General features: G+C 33.7%; 2 protein-coding genes and 1 long non-coding RNA gene across 5 annotated transcripts in view; 1 reads left to right on the plus strand and 2 right to left on the minus strand.

The window, feature by feature from the left end:
* Positions 1-17,781, plus strand: part of LOC135838325 (uncharacterized) — a 345,767-nt gene that overhangs the window by 192,654 nt on the left and 135,332 nt on the right. For both annotated transcript variants that reach the window (XR_010557381.1, XR_010557386.1), the window contains exon 8: positions 11,488-11,597. This is a non-coding gene — a long non-coding RNA (uncharacterized LOC135838325). The remainder of the gene's footprint in view (positions 1-11,487; positions 11,598-17,781) is intronic.
* Positions 60-9,808, minus strand: LOC135838049 (fibroblast growth factor receptor homolog 1-like). 2 transcript variants are annotated; one of them, XM_065353589.1, is made up of 7 exons: positions 9,607-9,808; positions 4,313-4,547; positions 2,467-2,753; positions 2,128-2,321; positions 1,893-2,033; positions 1,671-1,773; positions 60-1,545 (listed from the first exon to the last, which is right to left on the minus strand). In XM_065353589.1, exons 2-7 carry the CDS (start codon positions 4,320-4,322, stop codon positions 1,456-1,458), a joined length of 825 nt encoding a protein of 274 aa, XP_065209661.1. In that variant the 5' UTR covers positions 4,323-4,547; positions 9,607-9,808; the 3' UTR covers positions 60-1,455. The 2 variants fall into 2 exon arrangements, with proteins under 2 accessions (XP_065209661.1, XP_065209654.1); XM_065353582.1 differs by having other exon boundaries at positions 4,313-8,298.
* LOC135838069 (plexin-A4-like) overlaps positions 11,733-17,781 on the minus strand; it is a 55,462-nt gene continuing 49,413 nt past the window's right edge. The window contains exons 3-8 of the mRNA XM_065353608.1: positions 14,264-14,498; positions 13,856-14,142; positions 13,477-13,670; positions 13,235-13,375; positions 12,487-12,589; positions 11,733-12,373 (exon numbers count right to left, since the gene is read on the minus strand). Of these exons, the coding sequence (XP_065209680.1) occupies positions 12,194-12,373; positions 12,487-12,589; positions 13,235-13,375; positions 13,477-13,670; positions 13,856-14,142; positions 14,264-14,498 (1,140 nt within the window). The 3' untranslated portion in view covers positions 11,733-12,193. The remainder of the gene's footprint in view (positions 12,374-12,486; positions 12,590-13,234; positions 13,376-13,476; positions 13,671-13,855; positions 14,143-14,263; positions 14,499-17,781) is intronic.

Below are 17,781 nucleotides of genomic sequence, written 5' to 3' on the forward strand. Positions count from 1 at the left end.
TGCAACTTATTATAAATTAAAAGTTCTATCTGTATGGGTGCAGAAAATGGAACAGGGAATAAGAATTTAGAAAATATTTATTACTTATTATTAGTTATTTCATATACACAGCAATGTAATGTACTTACGTGCACAGTGCACTAATCATTAGATATAAAAATAGAAAAAAAGCTCAAGGTTTGGTTAATACCCTCAGTTCTAAGCACTAAACTTACGTACTACGTAGTAGGTACCTATACTTAACATGATTGAAAAAAAAAATCAATTTAGTAGTTTATTGAATACTCGTATCATCTTTAATTTACCAGAATCAATAACTCTGGGTGTACTTTAAAAGAGGTAAATCTGAATTAGGTACTCAGTTGATTGGGAAAAGTTTACAAGATTACTCGATGTACTTACATTTATGTACCTACGTCCTACAATAGGGTGAAGCAGAGAAACCGTGCCCTTTTCAAAATATGTAGTAGCTTCTTCAGCGTAACAGAAGAGGGGAATGGATTTCACAAGCTGTTAGATAGTTGGTTCCAGCCTTTTATATAAGTAGGTAGTATAACCTCGAGTGCAGGGACGAACCCAAAGGTTTTGTTGGGGGGGGGGGGTTGCAAACCGAAAATTTACCCAAGGTGAGGCAACAATTTTATACTAATTTGCATTAGGTACTTATAGGCAGATCTTCTTATTCGTTTTTCCTGTTCAATTTTTAGAAATCTCACACATGAAATTTTTCATTTTGCAAAACAACTGGAAACAAATTAGCCCGAGCGTAGAGAGGACAAAAGCTTTGGAAAATTTGTATTTACCTATATGGGTGAAAAAGCAATGTTTTTTCATGGGCGGAGTTGGATTTTTTAGTTTCGAAATTTTAGAACTTTGATGATGGTTTTTCAGAAATTTCTACTTCGAAAATTGAGTTTCGAGAAGTAAAAAAAGTCTTTTTTTATGGAAGGAGTTTTATTTTTTCATTTCAACATTTTTGAATGTGAGTAATAGATTTTTAGAAAGTTTGATTTTCAAAAAATAAAAAAAACTCACAGGCCTGAGCGATGCGACGCCGAAGTTTTCAAAAATTTATAATTTAAGAAATAAATTAAATATTCAGACTAAAATTGAGGCAATTCCACAGAGTAGTATTTTTGCAAAAAGTATTTGTGAATTTAGAAAAATGATTTACCAATTGTGTTGAAAATATGGATGCTCATTTAAATTCTTTGATTTTAAAAAAATAATTCGAATTGAAATAGATATTTTACATTTCAAAATAGGCCAAAATGAAGGTTCTTTTTATTAAAAAGAAAAAAAAGATAATCTATAGCTATTTTTTTATTTCAAAAACGTATCTCACTTTTAAATGGAGCTGGTTTCTCTGCTCACCACCCTGTCATAGTATATGTACAAGTATATTTATAATTTCAACAAAAATAGATAACTTGAAATTATTCACAACAGTTTTAACTATACGTCTTGTAGATCGTTGGTTTCATCAGCTGTGTCATCGGATTCTGTTGAAAGGTTTGAGCTTTGAGGATCAGGTTGTTCGATAGTCTGTTGATACGTATATGTATGGGTAAATTAAATTTTTTGAGATAACCAGTCTTATATTATAAAGTATGGGTAGGTAAATGTTGGCAAAATACACCACTCGATTGTGAAAATCCCTACTCGCTTACTTTGTCACAATTCATCAGTACGGCATCCAAGCCTTTAATAATATTTGTAAATTGAGGTCGATCTTCGGGCAGATAATTCCAGCATTTGTACATTAGACTGTACCTGTCCAACAAACATGATAATATGTGTAATCATCATTCATATTACGTTACTATGTACATTGATACGTATATAACGTCTATCGAGTGGAAATACGTATGTAGGTAATAAGCAATTCGTACATGTTGATCGAACAGTTGGCGGGCTTCTTTAAACGATATCCTGACTCGATGTCTTCCATTAATTTTTCTGCATCGTTATATAACGGATAAGGTTCATCACCCAATGTCATAATCTCCCAAAGTAATACCCCGTATGACCACCTGCATGAGTTGATAAATTTGTGGGTTACGATCATGGAATTAAGATGACAATTATAGTTAGTATTCGTAGGCACATTTGAGGTAGTCAACTTACACGTCGGATTTTGACGTGTGACGTCTGTCCGTTAAGGCTTCGGGTGCCATCCATTTGACTGGAAGTTTACCACCGGTTTTTAATTTATAGTAGTCAACTTGTCGAACATCTCTGGTTAATCCGAAATCAGCTATTTTCACGACATGGTTGTCAAATACTAGAATATTTCGAGCTGCGAGGTCTCGGTGAACGAACTGAAAAAGTTGATATTTTGAAGTTTGATATGAAGGAAGTGTAAAAAGAATGTGATTATCACCTTTAAGATTCCTTTGGATAACGTGATATTTTTTTCCAGATGTGCCAATATTGAACAGAAAAGACATTAAAATTAAGACTTACTCTAATGGAAGCCAAGTACTCCATGCCTTTTGCTATTTGCAGAGCGAACGTAATTAGTACTTCTTCAGACAAATCATTTTGTGTAACTTTTTGGGCTGTGGTGGGGTGATGATTTTTTTGGAGGAAATCGAGTAAATTTCCATGCGAGGAGTATTCGATGATGAGAAGTGTAGGTCCATCGATTGTACAACAACCGAGTAGTCTTAGTACATTTTCATGTCTGCCGATGATTTTCATCAGTTGCATCTCCGTGACTAAATTAACCATATCTGCGTCAGTGTGGCTATCTGTGAAATACGTTTTTTAGTCCCTCCCAATTGACAATGAGTGTGCGTATTTTAAAAAAAAACGTCATCAAAACGCGTGTGCCGAAAATGGGACAAATTTCGGCAAACACGCGTACTCAAACGCATACTGAAAACGCATACAGAACGCTCACTGAAAACGCCATGAAAACGCTCGCTTGCCTAGCTTGCCTAGTTGGCGGAACGTATACGTATCTTGTACGTTTCGCTTAGTTCCACTGGCGTTTTGTTTATAGGAAAGTGAGCGTATGAAGGGCGTAACGTATGCGGTTCGTATACTTAATGATTAAACTAGTTGCCAAATGTGGTTGAATTGTTTTGTCATTATTGTTATCAATCACTCCATGTTTATCACTAACCACTTTCCGCAAATTTGATTTTCAAGAACTATTCGAATGGAGAAACGTAGACAGACGTAGAGCTTTGGGTAAAAAAACCATTTTGAAGGGAATAAAATTACGAACATTTTTCTTCATGTATGTAGTATTTATGCAAAAGTTGGCAAATGGAAATTATTCATAAAATCGTTATTTTTACGCAAAATGATAAAAATTTAACATCGATCGAAAGGAAATTTCATTGCCTTTAATTTGAAACTACTTTAAAATTCATCCAAACCCGCGAACAATCGAAAAATTGCATTTTTACATGCAAAATTGAATGCATAAGTACCTACTTACGTTCTGATAATGTTTGCAAAGAGGCTTTTCTTCATGGTGATGAACAAAAAACATTGCAAAAACACTAATTTAAATACAAAAACACAAACTTCAATACAAAAATATGAATTTTAATGCAAGAGCTCGAATTTCAATTTCACTCTTTTCCACACTCTGTTAAAACTTAGAAACAACTGATAACAAAAACGGTTGTCATTTTAAATTTGAATTTCTTGGGGAGGTGGTAACTATGGACCAATAGAATTTCAGTATTTAGGGAACACGTTACGCCAGCGTTACGCAGACCTATACGCAAACTGCAGTATATTGGTACCATTAAAGAATGACTTCCAATAACAGTTGGCGTTCAGTCAGCAAATACGCCAACTGAATCTGCCAACGTTCCGCAAACTGATTTTCAGTACACCGAACGCATGCAGTTTTTGAACTAAAAAATACGTACTGTTGATCAGTAGGCGTTCTGCCAGCAAATACGCATACAGAATCTGCCAACGTTCCGCACACTTAATTTCGGTATACCGAACGCATTGCGTTTTTCAGCTTAGAAATCGGTACTGTTGATAAGCAGGTGTTCTGCCAGCAAATACGCATACAGAATCTGCCAACGTTCCGCACACTGATTTTCAGTACACCGAACGCATGCAGTTTTTGAACTAAAAAATACGTACTGTTGATCAGTAGGCGTTCTGCCTGCAGTATGTGTGCTGATTCAGTGTGCGGATCTGTATGCTGAAGGGAGTACGCGTTACGCACATTCAATTGTCATTAGGGCTATTCTTTATTGTTAGCTTACGTTAGCTATATGACGCGATTACTTATCATTTGTAAAAACTAAATAGATAATAAGAATTAATAATATACTTTTCAACATTTTTACTGCTACTGTTGTGACGACGTTCTGCTGTAATAGGCCTAAAACCTTTCCTTCGACAACTTTTCCAAACTGTCCTTCTCCTAAACATTTTCCCAGAACGATGTTTTTTCGAGGGATTTCCCACTTATCATCGGGTGGTAATTCATATTCGTCTTTCGGTGCAGTTGCATCGTCAGCAAATCTTGGAATAGATGTGTATTGGATAGTGACGTTTGGTAATCTCTGAAATGAAAGCAATTTTTGTCAATAATTGCCAAAAAGTCCGGCTTTTTGCCAAGAATTGGAAAAATTCTATTTTTAGCAGGGTTTTTGAAAAGTCTCGCTATTTACTTAAAATTTCAAGAAACTTTAATTTTCTTCCGTAAATTGCTGGGAAATGTCTTATTTTTTTGCTAAAAAGTTTCACTGTTTTGCCAAAACTTCCAAAAAATTGTAAACTTTTGCTGAAATTGTCATAATAGTTCAACCAAAGATAGCAAAAAGTCTTGTCATTTATTACAATTGCCGCATAAAGTTTCTTTTTTTACTGAAATTCCCCCCCCCCTCACAAAAAACTCGCCCAAGGTGGTCTTACTATTTTCACAAAAATTGAAAAGTGTAGGTATAATTCTTCCGCTATCAACTTTTTGCCAACAAGTCCTGTTTTTCGCTGAAATTGCTAAAATCCGATTGAGTTTAGCCATCAGATTTTAATTTGAACGTTTTGTTTCGTAATTTTTTCAAAGGTATTTTGTGTTTTTTTTTGTGTGATTTTCTTCTGTATTAAAATTTTTTGTACGCGTTTTACAAGCTCATAATAAGTACGTTTTTTGCTGGTTACTTTTTGGTGATATGTAAATACAGTTAAAAGGAATTGCCAAAATTAGTTATTTAAAATTACTTACTGGTTGACATACTTAATAGTTTTTGACTGATCAATTCAGTTAAGCACCATATTACATACCTAGATTTTTTTCAACTTTTTTCGAATTTTTATTGCCCCTAGCAAAAAGTCATGGCCAAATGACCTCATTAAGACTTAGGAAAAAGGTCGGATTTTCTGGTGATCCCCCCCCACGCAAGCTCAAAGTTTTCCAAAGATTCGATTTTTTAAAAAAAATACTTTAGGCGGTCTTTCAACATCTTTGATACCAGCATATAATCGCTTGTAGACCGTTCATGTGCAAATTTGTGAAAAAGTACATAGGTACTTACCAACATGTTTGATTCATTTTCATTTAATTCGATTTCATTTTCGATCACTACCCGTTTTACCCATTGTGACACAGCTATCATTTCCATACCCATTTTATTAAGTTGCTGTTGCATTTTCCGCGATTTTTCAGCGGAGTTTCTACAATAAATGAAGAATACTGCGACTGTTGTAAGGATTACTGCAATTATGATAATAATGATCCAATAGATGTTGTCTGTTAACCAATTTGTTTGATTTTTAATGTTTTCTATAACAAAGGGCTCATTTGAGCATTTTTCTCTGTCATTTAACCAATGATTATTGATGTCAGATGCTACAAGCGAGCTGTCGTTGTATTTACATTCCCCTGTTTTTGAATTCCATACGCATTCGTAATTTGTATTTAAACAATTTGCGCACTGATTACCCATGTTGGCGCATTTATATAACACAATACTATCATTGTAGAAATTTTCAAGATGTTTTGATCCATTCCATAAAATATACCATTTGACAGTTATGCTAGATTTTGGAGTAGTGTATGTGAATATTGTATCATCACATTTGATGTCGGCTTGATATCCATCTACCTCATGACGAACATTCAGATCCCAACGAAACAGGAACACATATTGCAGGCTTGCAGATGCGATGGTTCTGTTTTCTTCAGTGTCAAATCTACATGTAAATGATTCATTAATTAATATTTTTGGGATTGTAATCCGTGCGGCGAATTTTTCTTTCTTTTCGGCATTGGCGTGTATGTAGTATACGTGTCTGTTTTTAAGATGAAACCTTGGGCAGGTATGATAGTTGTTTCCCTCATACTCCGTTATTAGAAAATCGGATACATTGAAATAATCACCTGGTATTGTATCATCGTAGCTTCGAATTGCTTCATCTGAACACTTCTGTTCATTTATATGCCAGTTGCATGGAGTAGAACTTACACATTGTGTACATAATTTATATGTACTACAATCAAAAAACTCCACCTCGATTTTTTGAAATACCGGGAAAAGGTTTGTTTGTATCGATAACTGAGCTTTGATGGAATGTTCATTGTAAGGTGTCGGAGGCAAATCTTCATAACTTGGTATTACACAGTTGATTTGATTTTCATTACTTACGCTTGTTGTAGTATTTATTATACTGTTGTTGAATCTAAAAGAGCATATTATTTTGTGATCGTTGAACTTGAACGGGTGTGAATTCAATAGATTGAAGGTTACATTCCATTCCGCTTTTCTTGAAAATTTATTTCTTGGACTTGGATATTTGTTTACATATTTGTCGATTTCATGCGAGATCCAGTTGACGCTATTTTGCTCATAATTACACTGTGATTTCAAGCAACATTTATTACTATGAACACACCATCCACAATAAGGATCTTTTGCACTTAAACATAAATATGATGTGTTGTATTCGTCACAATTGTGTATTTTGATTTTGGCAATTTTTGTGTAAGTCCTTACGTATAAGAAATTCTTTTTAGTATCGAACAGCATATTATAAATTCCTGAAAATCTTTCAATCGTGATATCCGCAACAATTTTTGCCGTATAGGCACGAAATGAATCAAGTCTTATTGATATCTTAAGTAGATGACCTCCATATGTACCAATGAACAAGACTATGTGGTTATTTATTGAGGTGACTGTCATGGCACTCACACCAGTATCCCCCACTTGTTCATATATGATTTCTCCATTCAGCCCCCTGCGTTTCTGAATTGTTGAGTGTATATTATTCATATTATATGCGCATACTTTAAAACCAACCGAACTGGATGCCACAGTAAACAAAATTTTGTCATCTATTTCATGTGAATCTGTTTTCAATTCAGAGTCTGATTTGTGTTCGTAGAAGTAGGCGTATTTGAGCCAGATTGCATCCGCCAGGGTCTCATTTATTAATTTCTGCTCATGAGTACAACAAGTTAAGGGAATATCATCAAACTGATAGTTTTGGCCTCCATGTCTTATCTCAATTAAGTTTACTCCTATCGAGACCTCTGAATTAATCGCTTGCTGACTGACCGAGATTCCTGCGGTGAGAAAATAGCTGAAATCTCCCGAATTAAAGCCGTAAATTATTCTGTTATATCCGGGGTCGTAGTTCAGAATGATTTGTTTGTCATATGATAACAAGCGTTCTCGGTCTAGGTGTCGAATGGTTATTTTTGGATCCATTACAAAATTTAAGCCAGAATACAGTGCGGATGAGTTCTGTATTAAGCTAGGACCCATGAAGAGTACAGATCGCCATGGTAATGAATCATATTCAGTTGCATTTGCCAATATTTCTGAAATATTACGGATATTATGTGCACGGCATACCGGTAGGGCTCTGTCATGGGGATAACACTTATGGCACGCTATTAGTTGTTGGTTAAGATAATCTAGTTCAAGCAAGACGTTTTCACAATAAACCGAAGAATTAAATTCCATTGAAGTGTAGTTGATATGCGATTTCAGATCTGCTGATAATTGATAGAGGCGGTTACGTGAACCTACATACACCCATCCTTCATTTTCATCTACTGCCAAATTGTAGAATGAGTTGTGTTCATCTGAGAAAAATTCCGAAACTATTTGACTCGAGTTTGCATTATAGGGTTTCATTCTCATGCTAAACGTAAACGTGTATATGATTAATGTGAGAAAGAAGTTATGGATATGCATTGTGACAAAATGTTCCAGGTATTTTTAGTCTATTTTGATTTTTTTTTTTTGAATTCGCTTTCTGTCAGTCAATTGACCATTATTTTTTCTCTCGTGATTGCGTATGGAATATCTGAAATCATACGCAGATATTTAATGAAATGCTCATGATTGAATCATCCTGGGAACACCCCTCAGTTTTATGTAAAGTTGGATATGTTTAAAATTAGCTCGCTAAAGTGACTTTTTTTCGAATATTTGGTAAAATAAATGTTTTCATTGTGAAAAATGTCCAAAAAAAGGTTTTCTGATTTGAAAACTTGGAAAAATATGGAATTGATGCCCACGAACTAAGACAAGTTTTTTCAATTTCCTAAAAGTCTGACAGAATGTCTGTTTATCTGACGTATGATTTCATGAACTTTCGAGTGATATCCGTGAGTGAAAGATGAATTGATGGAAAAGAAAAGTAAACAGAAAAAAACAATAAAAAACGAAAAAATGATAGGAATTGAATGAAGAGAAAATTTTAAAGTACGTATAGAAAAGAACGATACTTATAGGTAAACAGAAATTGGAAAAAATAAAAACTAAAAAAACAAAAAGGAAAAATAATGAAATGAAAGACATAAAATAAAATAAATGAAATGAGATGAAGAAAATACATACTTACATAATAAAAATTAAAAACAAATGAAAAACTGGAGTAATTTTTCATTTGAGTGAAAGGAAACGGAACCTAAAAAAAAACTTGAGAACAAACCACCGAAAATCGAAGGAGTTCAAAATGAAAGCCATAAAAATATCATCCTCACTGCTCCAAAATGAAAATAAAAAATTCTCCAAACGAAATGAAACAAAAAACAAAATTTTACGAACTAAATCAATCGTGAAATAACTGAATCGAAAATATGGAAATAGAAACGAAAACCAAAATCAGACAAAAAAAACTGCAAACATTAAATCGAAAACCAAAAACGAAAACGCAAAGCCTTACAAAATGAAAATGAAAACTATAAATCAAAGAACAACGAATAAATGAAATCGAAAAACAAAAGCCAAAGAATATTATTGGTAAGAATAAAACAAAAAATCAAATGTGAAAATCTTGAAAAAAAAATCGAAAATGATAAAACAAAAACGCAAAGCATCATAAAATGGAAATGGACTGAAAATCGAAAGGCTTCCAAATGAATACCGTGAATACAGGAACTATTAGACATTGTTTTCCAATGTAACCAAGAATGGCCACTTGAAAAGTAGAGAACAAAATTTCAACAAATTGACCTAAAAACCCGAATTTTGGTATTTAAGGTACCTTTTTTCATCCCTCTCCCATCACTATCAATTGAAAACAGTTTCGAACCATTTTGAACAGTTCTGGAGTATCTTGAGCAGTGGCAACTATAGGTATAGGTATAGGTGGTTGTAAATTACTTACTTTTGGCGCTCGTTCTTGTGATGAATAGGAGGTGTAATATGGTTAGACCGAGAATGAATATTGAAATGTGAGTTGTTGGTTCTTTTGACCTTTGCATCAGCGTACAGTAAAGTAAATCGCGATTTTTTGCAAAAGTAATTAAAAATTGTTCATTTAAATGGTGTGAGACACTCGCGACATTGTTGAGAACGTAATTAAAACCGTTATACGAGCTGAAATGAGTATTATTTAATCTACATACATATTTAAGTCAATCGTGCGATATATACGTGGCTGTGATTGATAAGTACATATTCGTGATTTCCGCTGTGGAAACTGTTTTTTCGGATTTTTTTTTGAATATGGTATGTAAAGCGAGATAACAGGCAGAAAGCTTCCAGTATCTATCTGCGCCAAAGTTCTGACTAATTTCAATGTCGATAAGCTTTGAAACGTTATCAAATGCGCACTAGTTATAATTTTTGATTTTAGCACGTTCGTACAAATGGTTGAAATTTATAATCGCTGATCGAGATAAACGAATGAAAACCCTTTAAAAAGTTGTTTTTTTTTAAAATTTTGAATCCTGATGGACCACCACTTCAGAAAATTTGAAAAAAAAAATAATCTGGCTGCACACCTTCAAGGTTCAGAAGAATGATCTGATTGAAATTCTCTCCTGGGCTTATTGGCTGGGTGAAAGTACATAGCTACTTACCATATTTTGTCCTATATTGTTGAAATATTTCATCATTTTCTTAATAGAAAAAATGATGAAATTTTATTTTTTGCGTAAATAGAGAACAAATTTACAAAAATTAAAATTCGTGCCTAAAAATCCTATTCACGAGTTCCCATTCTTTATCACACCACATCGCTGTTTACTACCAGCAATTTTCTTTTTTCCATTTCAACGACGAGTCCATCATAACTGGAGATTATATTTTTGTTGGTCTCAAAAAATATGGCTAGAATTTGTTTTGAAACCTATAATGAATTCCTGGATCTCAAAATTTTCCAATAATGTAGTTATTTGTTTTATTTTTATTTTTTATTTTTTGAGCTAACGTGAGTTCCAGTGGTGGGTCTACATTGAGAAAAGGTAGATAAGTAATGGGAATTCCAAAAATGGAAGAACCAATTTGTAATTGGTACAAAATGTTAACTTGAAAATTTATTTAGATTTTCGTAATTTAAAGACGACGAGAATTCTGAAAAATGATTTGAAATTTTATCATTTGTAGACATTTTGAACTCGAAAATTGATGCAACATTTTGTAATTTGAAAACAATGGGAATTCTTTAAAATGATTCGAAATATTGTAGACCTAATTTTAAGGCAATGTGAATTACAAAAATTTTATTTAAAGTTTCATAATTTTGCGACAATGCATAATTCTTAAAGTTAATTTGAAATTTTGCAATTCAAAGGCGATGCAAACAGAAATTATTCTGAAGTTTAATCATTTGAAAGATATTTGAGAGTTCCGAAAACTGATCTGCAATGTCGCAATTTTGAGGTAATGCACATCTTCAAAATGATTCAAAATTTTGTAATTTGAGGGCAATGTGAATTCCAACAATTTTTTTTAAAATCTCGTGATTTGAAGGTAATGGGAATTATGAAAAGTGAATAAAAATTTCACAATTTAGTGGCAATGGGCATTTTGAAAATTGATTTGAAAATTCATAGTTTAAAAGCAATGTAGGTACGAGTAGAATTATTTTGAAAATTATTTATTTACAATTTCATAATATTTGGATGTAATAGGCATTTCATTAATTGATGTACCTATGTAACGTTTTGTAACTTGAAGATTTTGACCATGTGTACTTAAAAAAAATGATTTGAAATATCTTTCCCTATTCGCTAAATTCTAAATTTCTGTGTATTTCTTTCAGGAACATTGTCAGTTGATTGGAATACTGGAGCTCAATATCACAATCATTTTGAGAATGAGCATCAAACCTGAACTAATGTACCTATAACCTACATAGGTAGTATTTCTTTGGTAAGTCGACATGGGTAGTCGTTTTATTTTCTTAACATAGTCTATCATTTGCATTGCTTATGGCCTTTTACACCTTTGCAAATTATTCTATCTAAATTTTAATCTGACCATTGGGGCAGAAAATAGAACACGGAATAAGAATTGTGAAAATATTTATTACTTATTTCATATGTACATCTTGCAATTACTTAAACGTTATAGAAATAGAGAAAAAATATAAGGTTCAGTTACCCTCAGTGGCCCTCAGTAATTGCTAAAAGCACTAAATCTCATTCTCGTATTTGACTTGATACAGAAAAAATTCAATTTAATGCCTCTAGATTAATTGGAACACACTCATGACTCAATGTTTCAAAAAAAAAAATTATATCGTGTTTCATTTAACAGAATCAGTAACTGTGGGTTTACTTATTAGGTAGGTACTTATACTCGTAGAGTTAGAAATAAATAAATCTAGATGAATAGGTAGTTGATTTGATAAAGTTTACAAGAATACGTTCGTACCTACTTTATTACGTAATTATACTCGTATTAAACCTAATAAATAGTGAAATACATTCTTAATTTCAATAAAAATAAGGACTACTGCCATTAAATCATTCAATACAGATTTTCAATAGATCGTCGATTTCGTCATCTGTGTTATCGGATTTTGTTGTGCTGCAATTTGAGCTATGAGGATGAGGTTGTTCGACTGCGTTGGTTTCATCATCTGTGTCATCGGATTCTGTCGTACTCGAATAGTTTGAGCTGGGAGGATCAGGTTGTTCAATTGTCTGTAGATTAATGTATAGATTAATTTTTTGAGATAACCAGGCTGCATCTTCGAATGGATGAATCATGGCAAAATAGGTACACCACAAGGTTGTGAGCAACTCAGTTCGCTTACTTTGTCAAAATTCATCAGCATGCCATCCAAATCTTTAATGATATTTGTAAATTCTGGGCGATCCGCGGGCAGATAATTCCAGCATTTGCACATCAGACAGTACCTGTCCAATAAAAATGATGATACATATTAAGTGTGAGTGTGTAGTAATTACCGGGTGTCCAAGAATAAGGGATTTTGATTTTATCCAGAAGAAAAGAAAATTTCCCGCTTGGAAATTGGAAAATTGAATAATCATTAGTAAAATGGATGTTTCTGTAATTGTTTCAATGGCATTGAAACGCGATGATAAGGATAACTCAAATAACGCACTTTTTCTTGATTATTATTCAATTTTTCATTTTTGACTTGGGGAAAGGGCCTCCCCCTATATAAAATGGGTGAAACGGCCGTTGATTCATAATGGATCAAAAGTCGTCCAAGTACACAATCTGTGAAAATTTCCAAATTTTTCATCAACCTCCCTCCGAGAAACAAATCTTCGAATTTTTGATGTTAAGGGGGCAGTTTCTCCAAAAGGGGAGGGGGAGGGAGGTCAAAAATTTTTATGGAGAGTTTTTACATCAATGGTGACTTTTTGAACCACTTTCGATCCATTATGGATCAAAAGCCGTTTCACCCATCTTATAGGGGGAGGCCCATTGCTTCCCATTTTAGGTTATCAAAACTCCTTATTCTTGGACACCCTGTATCATCAACATTACATTATTATAACATCCATCGGATGGAAATAATAGGCAATTCATACGTGTTAATCGAACAGTTAGCCGGCTTCTTTAAGCGATACCCCGACTCAATGTCGTCCATTAATTTTTTTGCATCGTTGTATAGCGGATAAGGATCTTCACCCAATGTCATAATCTCCCAAAGTAATACCCCGTATGACCACCTGCATGTGTTGATAAATTTATAACTTACAATGATGGAATTAAAGTCACAATTGGTAGTACTTATTGTTAGTTTGGAACTTATTTAAAGTATTCAACTTACACGTCAGATTTTGATGTGTGACGTCTATCTTTCATGGTTTCTGGTGCCATCCATTTGACTGGAAGTTTACCACCGGTTTTCAATTTATAGTAGTCGACTTGTCGAATATCTCTGGCTAATCCGAAATCAGCTATTTTCATGACATAGTTGTCAAATACTAGAATATTTCGAGCTGCGAGGTCTCGGTGAACAAACTGAAAAAAGTCGAATGATTTCAGTATTATATTAAAGGCACTAAATAATCGTGGTTCTAAGTTTAGGGCATCTACATATACTACGAATTGTGATCATCGCTTCCAAACCCCTTTAGATGACTGAAGGTATCTAAGTAGTAAGTATAGTGAACAGAAAATACATTTAATTGTATGCGAAGACTTACTCCAATGGAAGCCAAGTACTCCATTCCTTTTGCTATTTGTAGAGCAAATGTAATTAGTGTTTCTTCAGACAAATCATGTTGTGTAACTTTTTGGGATGTGGTGGGGTGATGATTTTTTTGGAGGAAATCGAGTAAATTTCCATGCGGGGAGTATTCGGTGATGAGGAGCGTAGGTCCACCGAATGTACAACATCCGAGTAGTCTTAGTACATTTTCATGTCTGCCAATGATTTTCATTAATTGCATTTCCGTGACTAAATTGACCATGTCTGCGTCAGTGTGGCTATCTGTGAAATAAGTTTTTCAGTCTCTATTCTTTATTGTTTTACTTAGGTACCTACTCAGCTTAAAATATGACGCGATTACTAATTATTTGTCAAAACTAAAATACACATAGATAAGATATACTTTTCAACATTTTTACTGCTGCTGTTGTGACGACGTTCTGCTGTAATAAGCCTAATACTTTTCCTTCGACCACTTTTCCAAACTGTCCTTCTCCTAGACATTTTCCTAGGATAACGTTTTTTCGCGGAATTTCCCACTTATGATCAGGCGGTAATTCATATTCGTCCTTTGGTACGGTTTCATTTTCCTCAAATCTTGGAATAGATGTGTATTGTATGGTGACGTTTGGTAATCTCTGAAATAAAAGCTTGGTACATTTGTGAGTATTAACTTCAGAGTGTCCAACAAGGTTGCTTTCGGTTATTACAAGAAATTTTTGGTGACTGCAGTTCTCCTTTTTTTCAAGTGTTTAAAAATTTAAATTGTCAAAGCCTTGTTTTCGGCCACAAATCGCAAAAAATCTCTCCTGTCGTCAAATGTGCCCAAAAATTGTTGAAAAAAATGTCGTCTTCTTGGCGAAAAATTCCAAAAACCCTCATTTTTTAATCAAAAACTACCATAAAATTTCGTTTGTTCGCACAAAGTTATGAAAGTGTCGTTTTTTTTTGACAAAAATTGCGATGAAACATTATTAATTTTTCAGAGTATTGCTGAAAAGTCTTCACCTAAAATTGGCGAAATTCAAGTTTTTTCCCAGAATTTCTGAAAAATCTCGCTTATTTTTCAAGATTTATAGAAATACCTATTTAATATTTTCTTCTATATTGCCAAAAATTGCAAAAAATCCTAACGTCCTCGTGTGTTCAGCTAAAAATAGGAAAAAGACTCGTCGTTTATTATAATTGCCGTAAAGTCTTGTTTTTAAAAAATGAAAATTTTCCAAAAATTCCTAGAAAAAAACTCGTCCAAACATTTTTTGTGCCAATACAATTATTTGTCAATAAGCTGTACATTTTGCTAAAGTGACCAAAATCTCAATCGAGTTTAATCATCTGATTTTAATTAGAACTGTTTGTTGCGTAATTATTTTTTTAATTATGTACCTACTTATGTTAGGTATAAACTTAATCAAAAAAGGTTTTTTTTGGCGATTTTTTCCGCATTAAAAATGTTCTGTAGGCGTTTTGTACGTTTTTTGGTTACTTTTTTGTAGGAAAAACAGTGAAAAATAGTACCACATTGTCGAAATCAGTTATTTATAACTTACTGCTGGTCACAGCAGTAGTGCTTGACTGATCTATTTAGTTACCTAAGTAATTTATAAGGTACCTACTAGTTTAAGTCGTTTTTCAACTTTTTTCAAATTTTGATGGACCCTAGCAAAAAAGTCATGGCCAAATGACCTCAATAAGTCGCGGGAACAATTTCGAATTTTTTGGTCAACATTCGATCTCCCCACCCCCAAGCTCAAAGTTTTCAAAAGTTGAAATTTTTCGATTTAAAAAAAATCAATTTAGGTGGTCTTTTGACATCTTTAATACTGGCGTGTTGAGCGCTTTCAAGCCAATAGAAAAGTTTAAAGTTAATTTTTTCAAAATCATAGTTATTTGTAATCATTTTCTTATGATGGTAAATCTAGAATTGAATATTATTCAACTGATTTACTTTTGCACGCGATGGTGAGCAAAAATTCAAAAAAAATTTTTGACACGTGCAAAAATTTTGAATGTTTAAAACTTTGACCTTGGGGAGGGGAGAGGGATCAAATATTGACCCAAAAATCAGAAATTTCTCCTGCGCCTTATTGAGGTTATTTGGCCATCGCCATAATTCTTTGCTAGGCCATTAAAATTCAAAAAAAAAAGTTTTAAAATGACACACCCTTTTATTTACTGAAACTTTCTAGTCCAGGAAAATTAGATGAAAAAAAAGGGTCATTGGGAAAAGTGAGGTAGAAAGCTGAATTTTGGTATACAGGTCCATTTTTTGGTGCTGAACACGAATCCGATGAGTCCCCGGTCGTCCCTGGTGAGCTTTCTCCCCTATTGTGGATCTAAGCCCCCCAAAACCAGTTTTTTGCAATTTTCTCCCCCGCATTGCATTTTAGCGAAAAATGAGGTTAGACACAAGAATCTACGTCAAATTTCCGATCTAGTGACATATCAACTTTTCTTCTACCCTCAAGGGGGTTGGAACCACAACCATTCAAAAAAGGGGGGTTCCCTGAAAAATACAAAACGTCTATAGGCGCCTAAGAGGGGTGAAATGGTCCCCGACAGCGTTCGAGTTGATATTAGCATGAAAAGTGGGTACCATAGAGAAACCTCCGCGCAAAAAATTTTAGATCCACACCCCCTCCCCTTTTTGCGGAACCCTCCTTTTTTGAAATTTTAGTATCACTTTCCTCAGCCCCATTTCAACCGATTTTGAAAATTTTTCTGGAGGTTATGTATATGCTTGATAGGTAACCCCACAAAAATTTTCAACCCCCTCCCCTCATATTTACCCCCCAAAATGGCGTTTTTTTTCATTTTTTTAGGCCTATTAACAATCAAGATTGCGAGGTAAAATTTTGTAAACACGTTTTTTGGATGTATTTTTGGCCCCCAAACATCATATACTATATTAGAAATTTTTGCTTTGGTGCGCCGTGGTAAAAACTGTTAAAACGAGAGACTATTGACGACTAAAATGAAACGTTTATTCAAATGTATAGGTAGGTACAAGATATTCGTTGAGAGGGAGTTCACATATACAGAAATGTCAATTAAGCATATTCATATCTATCAGTATAACATCGCAATAGTACAGTGAACATTTTGTCTAATCAACACTCCCCCTCAAAATGTTTTTTACATGCTAGAATATTACGTAAGTAGATAGGTATGAGTATAATAGGTTGAGTATAGATATGAATATTTTTAACTACGCATCTACTCTTAAACTGTGCTATAGACGAGCCTAAATAGAAATAGTTAGGCAAAACTTGGTACATAATTTCAATGAGCCCATCTCAAGGTTAAAATCTATGGTGGGAAACTCGAGTGATTATGACAATAGGTAATACCTACCTATTCTTCAGTATGTTTTTTCAACTCGATTAAGAACGTGCGTTCGTTTTTTGTATTTTTTATCTTAAAATTTTCCTGCCATTTCATGGCTGTATTCGAGTATTTGGTTTAACTATTTTTTGAACTAATTAAATGAATTAATTCTCCGGTAACGCGAGTGTTATTTGTGTTGCTATGAACTTATTTCACTAATTAGTTGGACTTCAATTCAAATGGAGTAAGTTTCCTGGTCGAGTTACCGGCAGGCTGAGGGAAATCCTCTAGCCAATATGTTGGTCAGCATTTAGGTTCTTATTTCAAAGTAAAGGGCTACGACATAATCTATGAATAGATTTAGTCCAAACTACTATTGATATGGTCAAGGTAATGATTAGGTTAATGGTAAAGTAGTTAGAATTCATCTGAATGATCTAGGTAAGGATTTAAACAGTGATTCAATCTGAATAATCTAGGTATAGATTTAGTAGATTTCCAACTATTTCGACTTGCTTGCAATGTCTAGAAATGTACGTAATTTTATTACAATTCGAGTTTTTATTACACTGGGATACGTTCCAACCATGATTG

This window comes from Planococcus citri, chromosome 1, assembly GCF_950023065.1.
Source record: "Planococcus citri chromosome 1, ihPlaCitr1.1, whole genome shotgun sequence".
In the NCBI taxonomy this organism is placed as follows: domain Eukaryota; kingdom Metazoa; phylum Arthropoda; class Insecta; order Hemiptera; family Pseudococcidae; genus Planococcus; species Planococcus citri.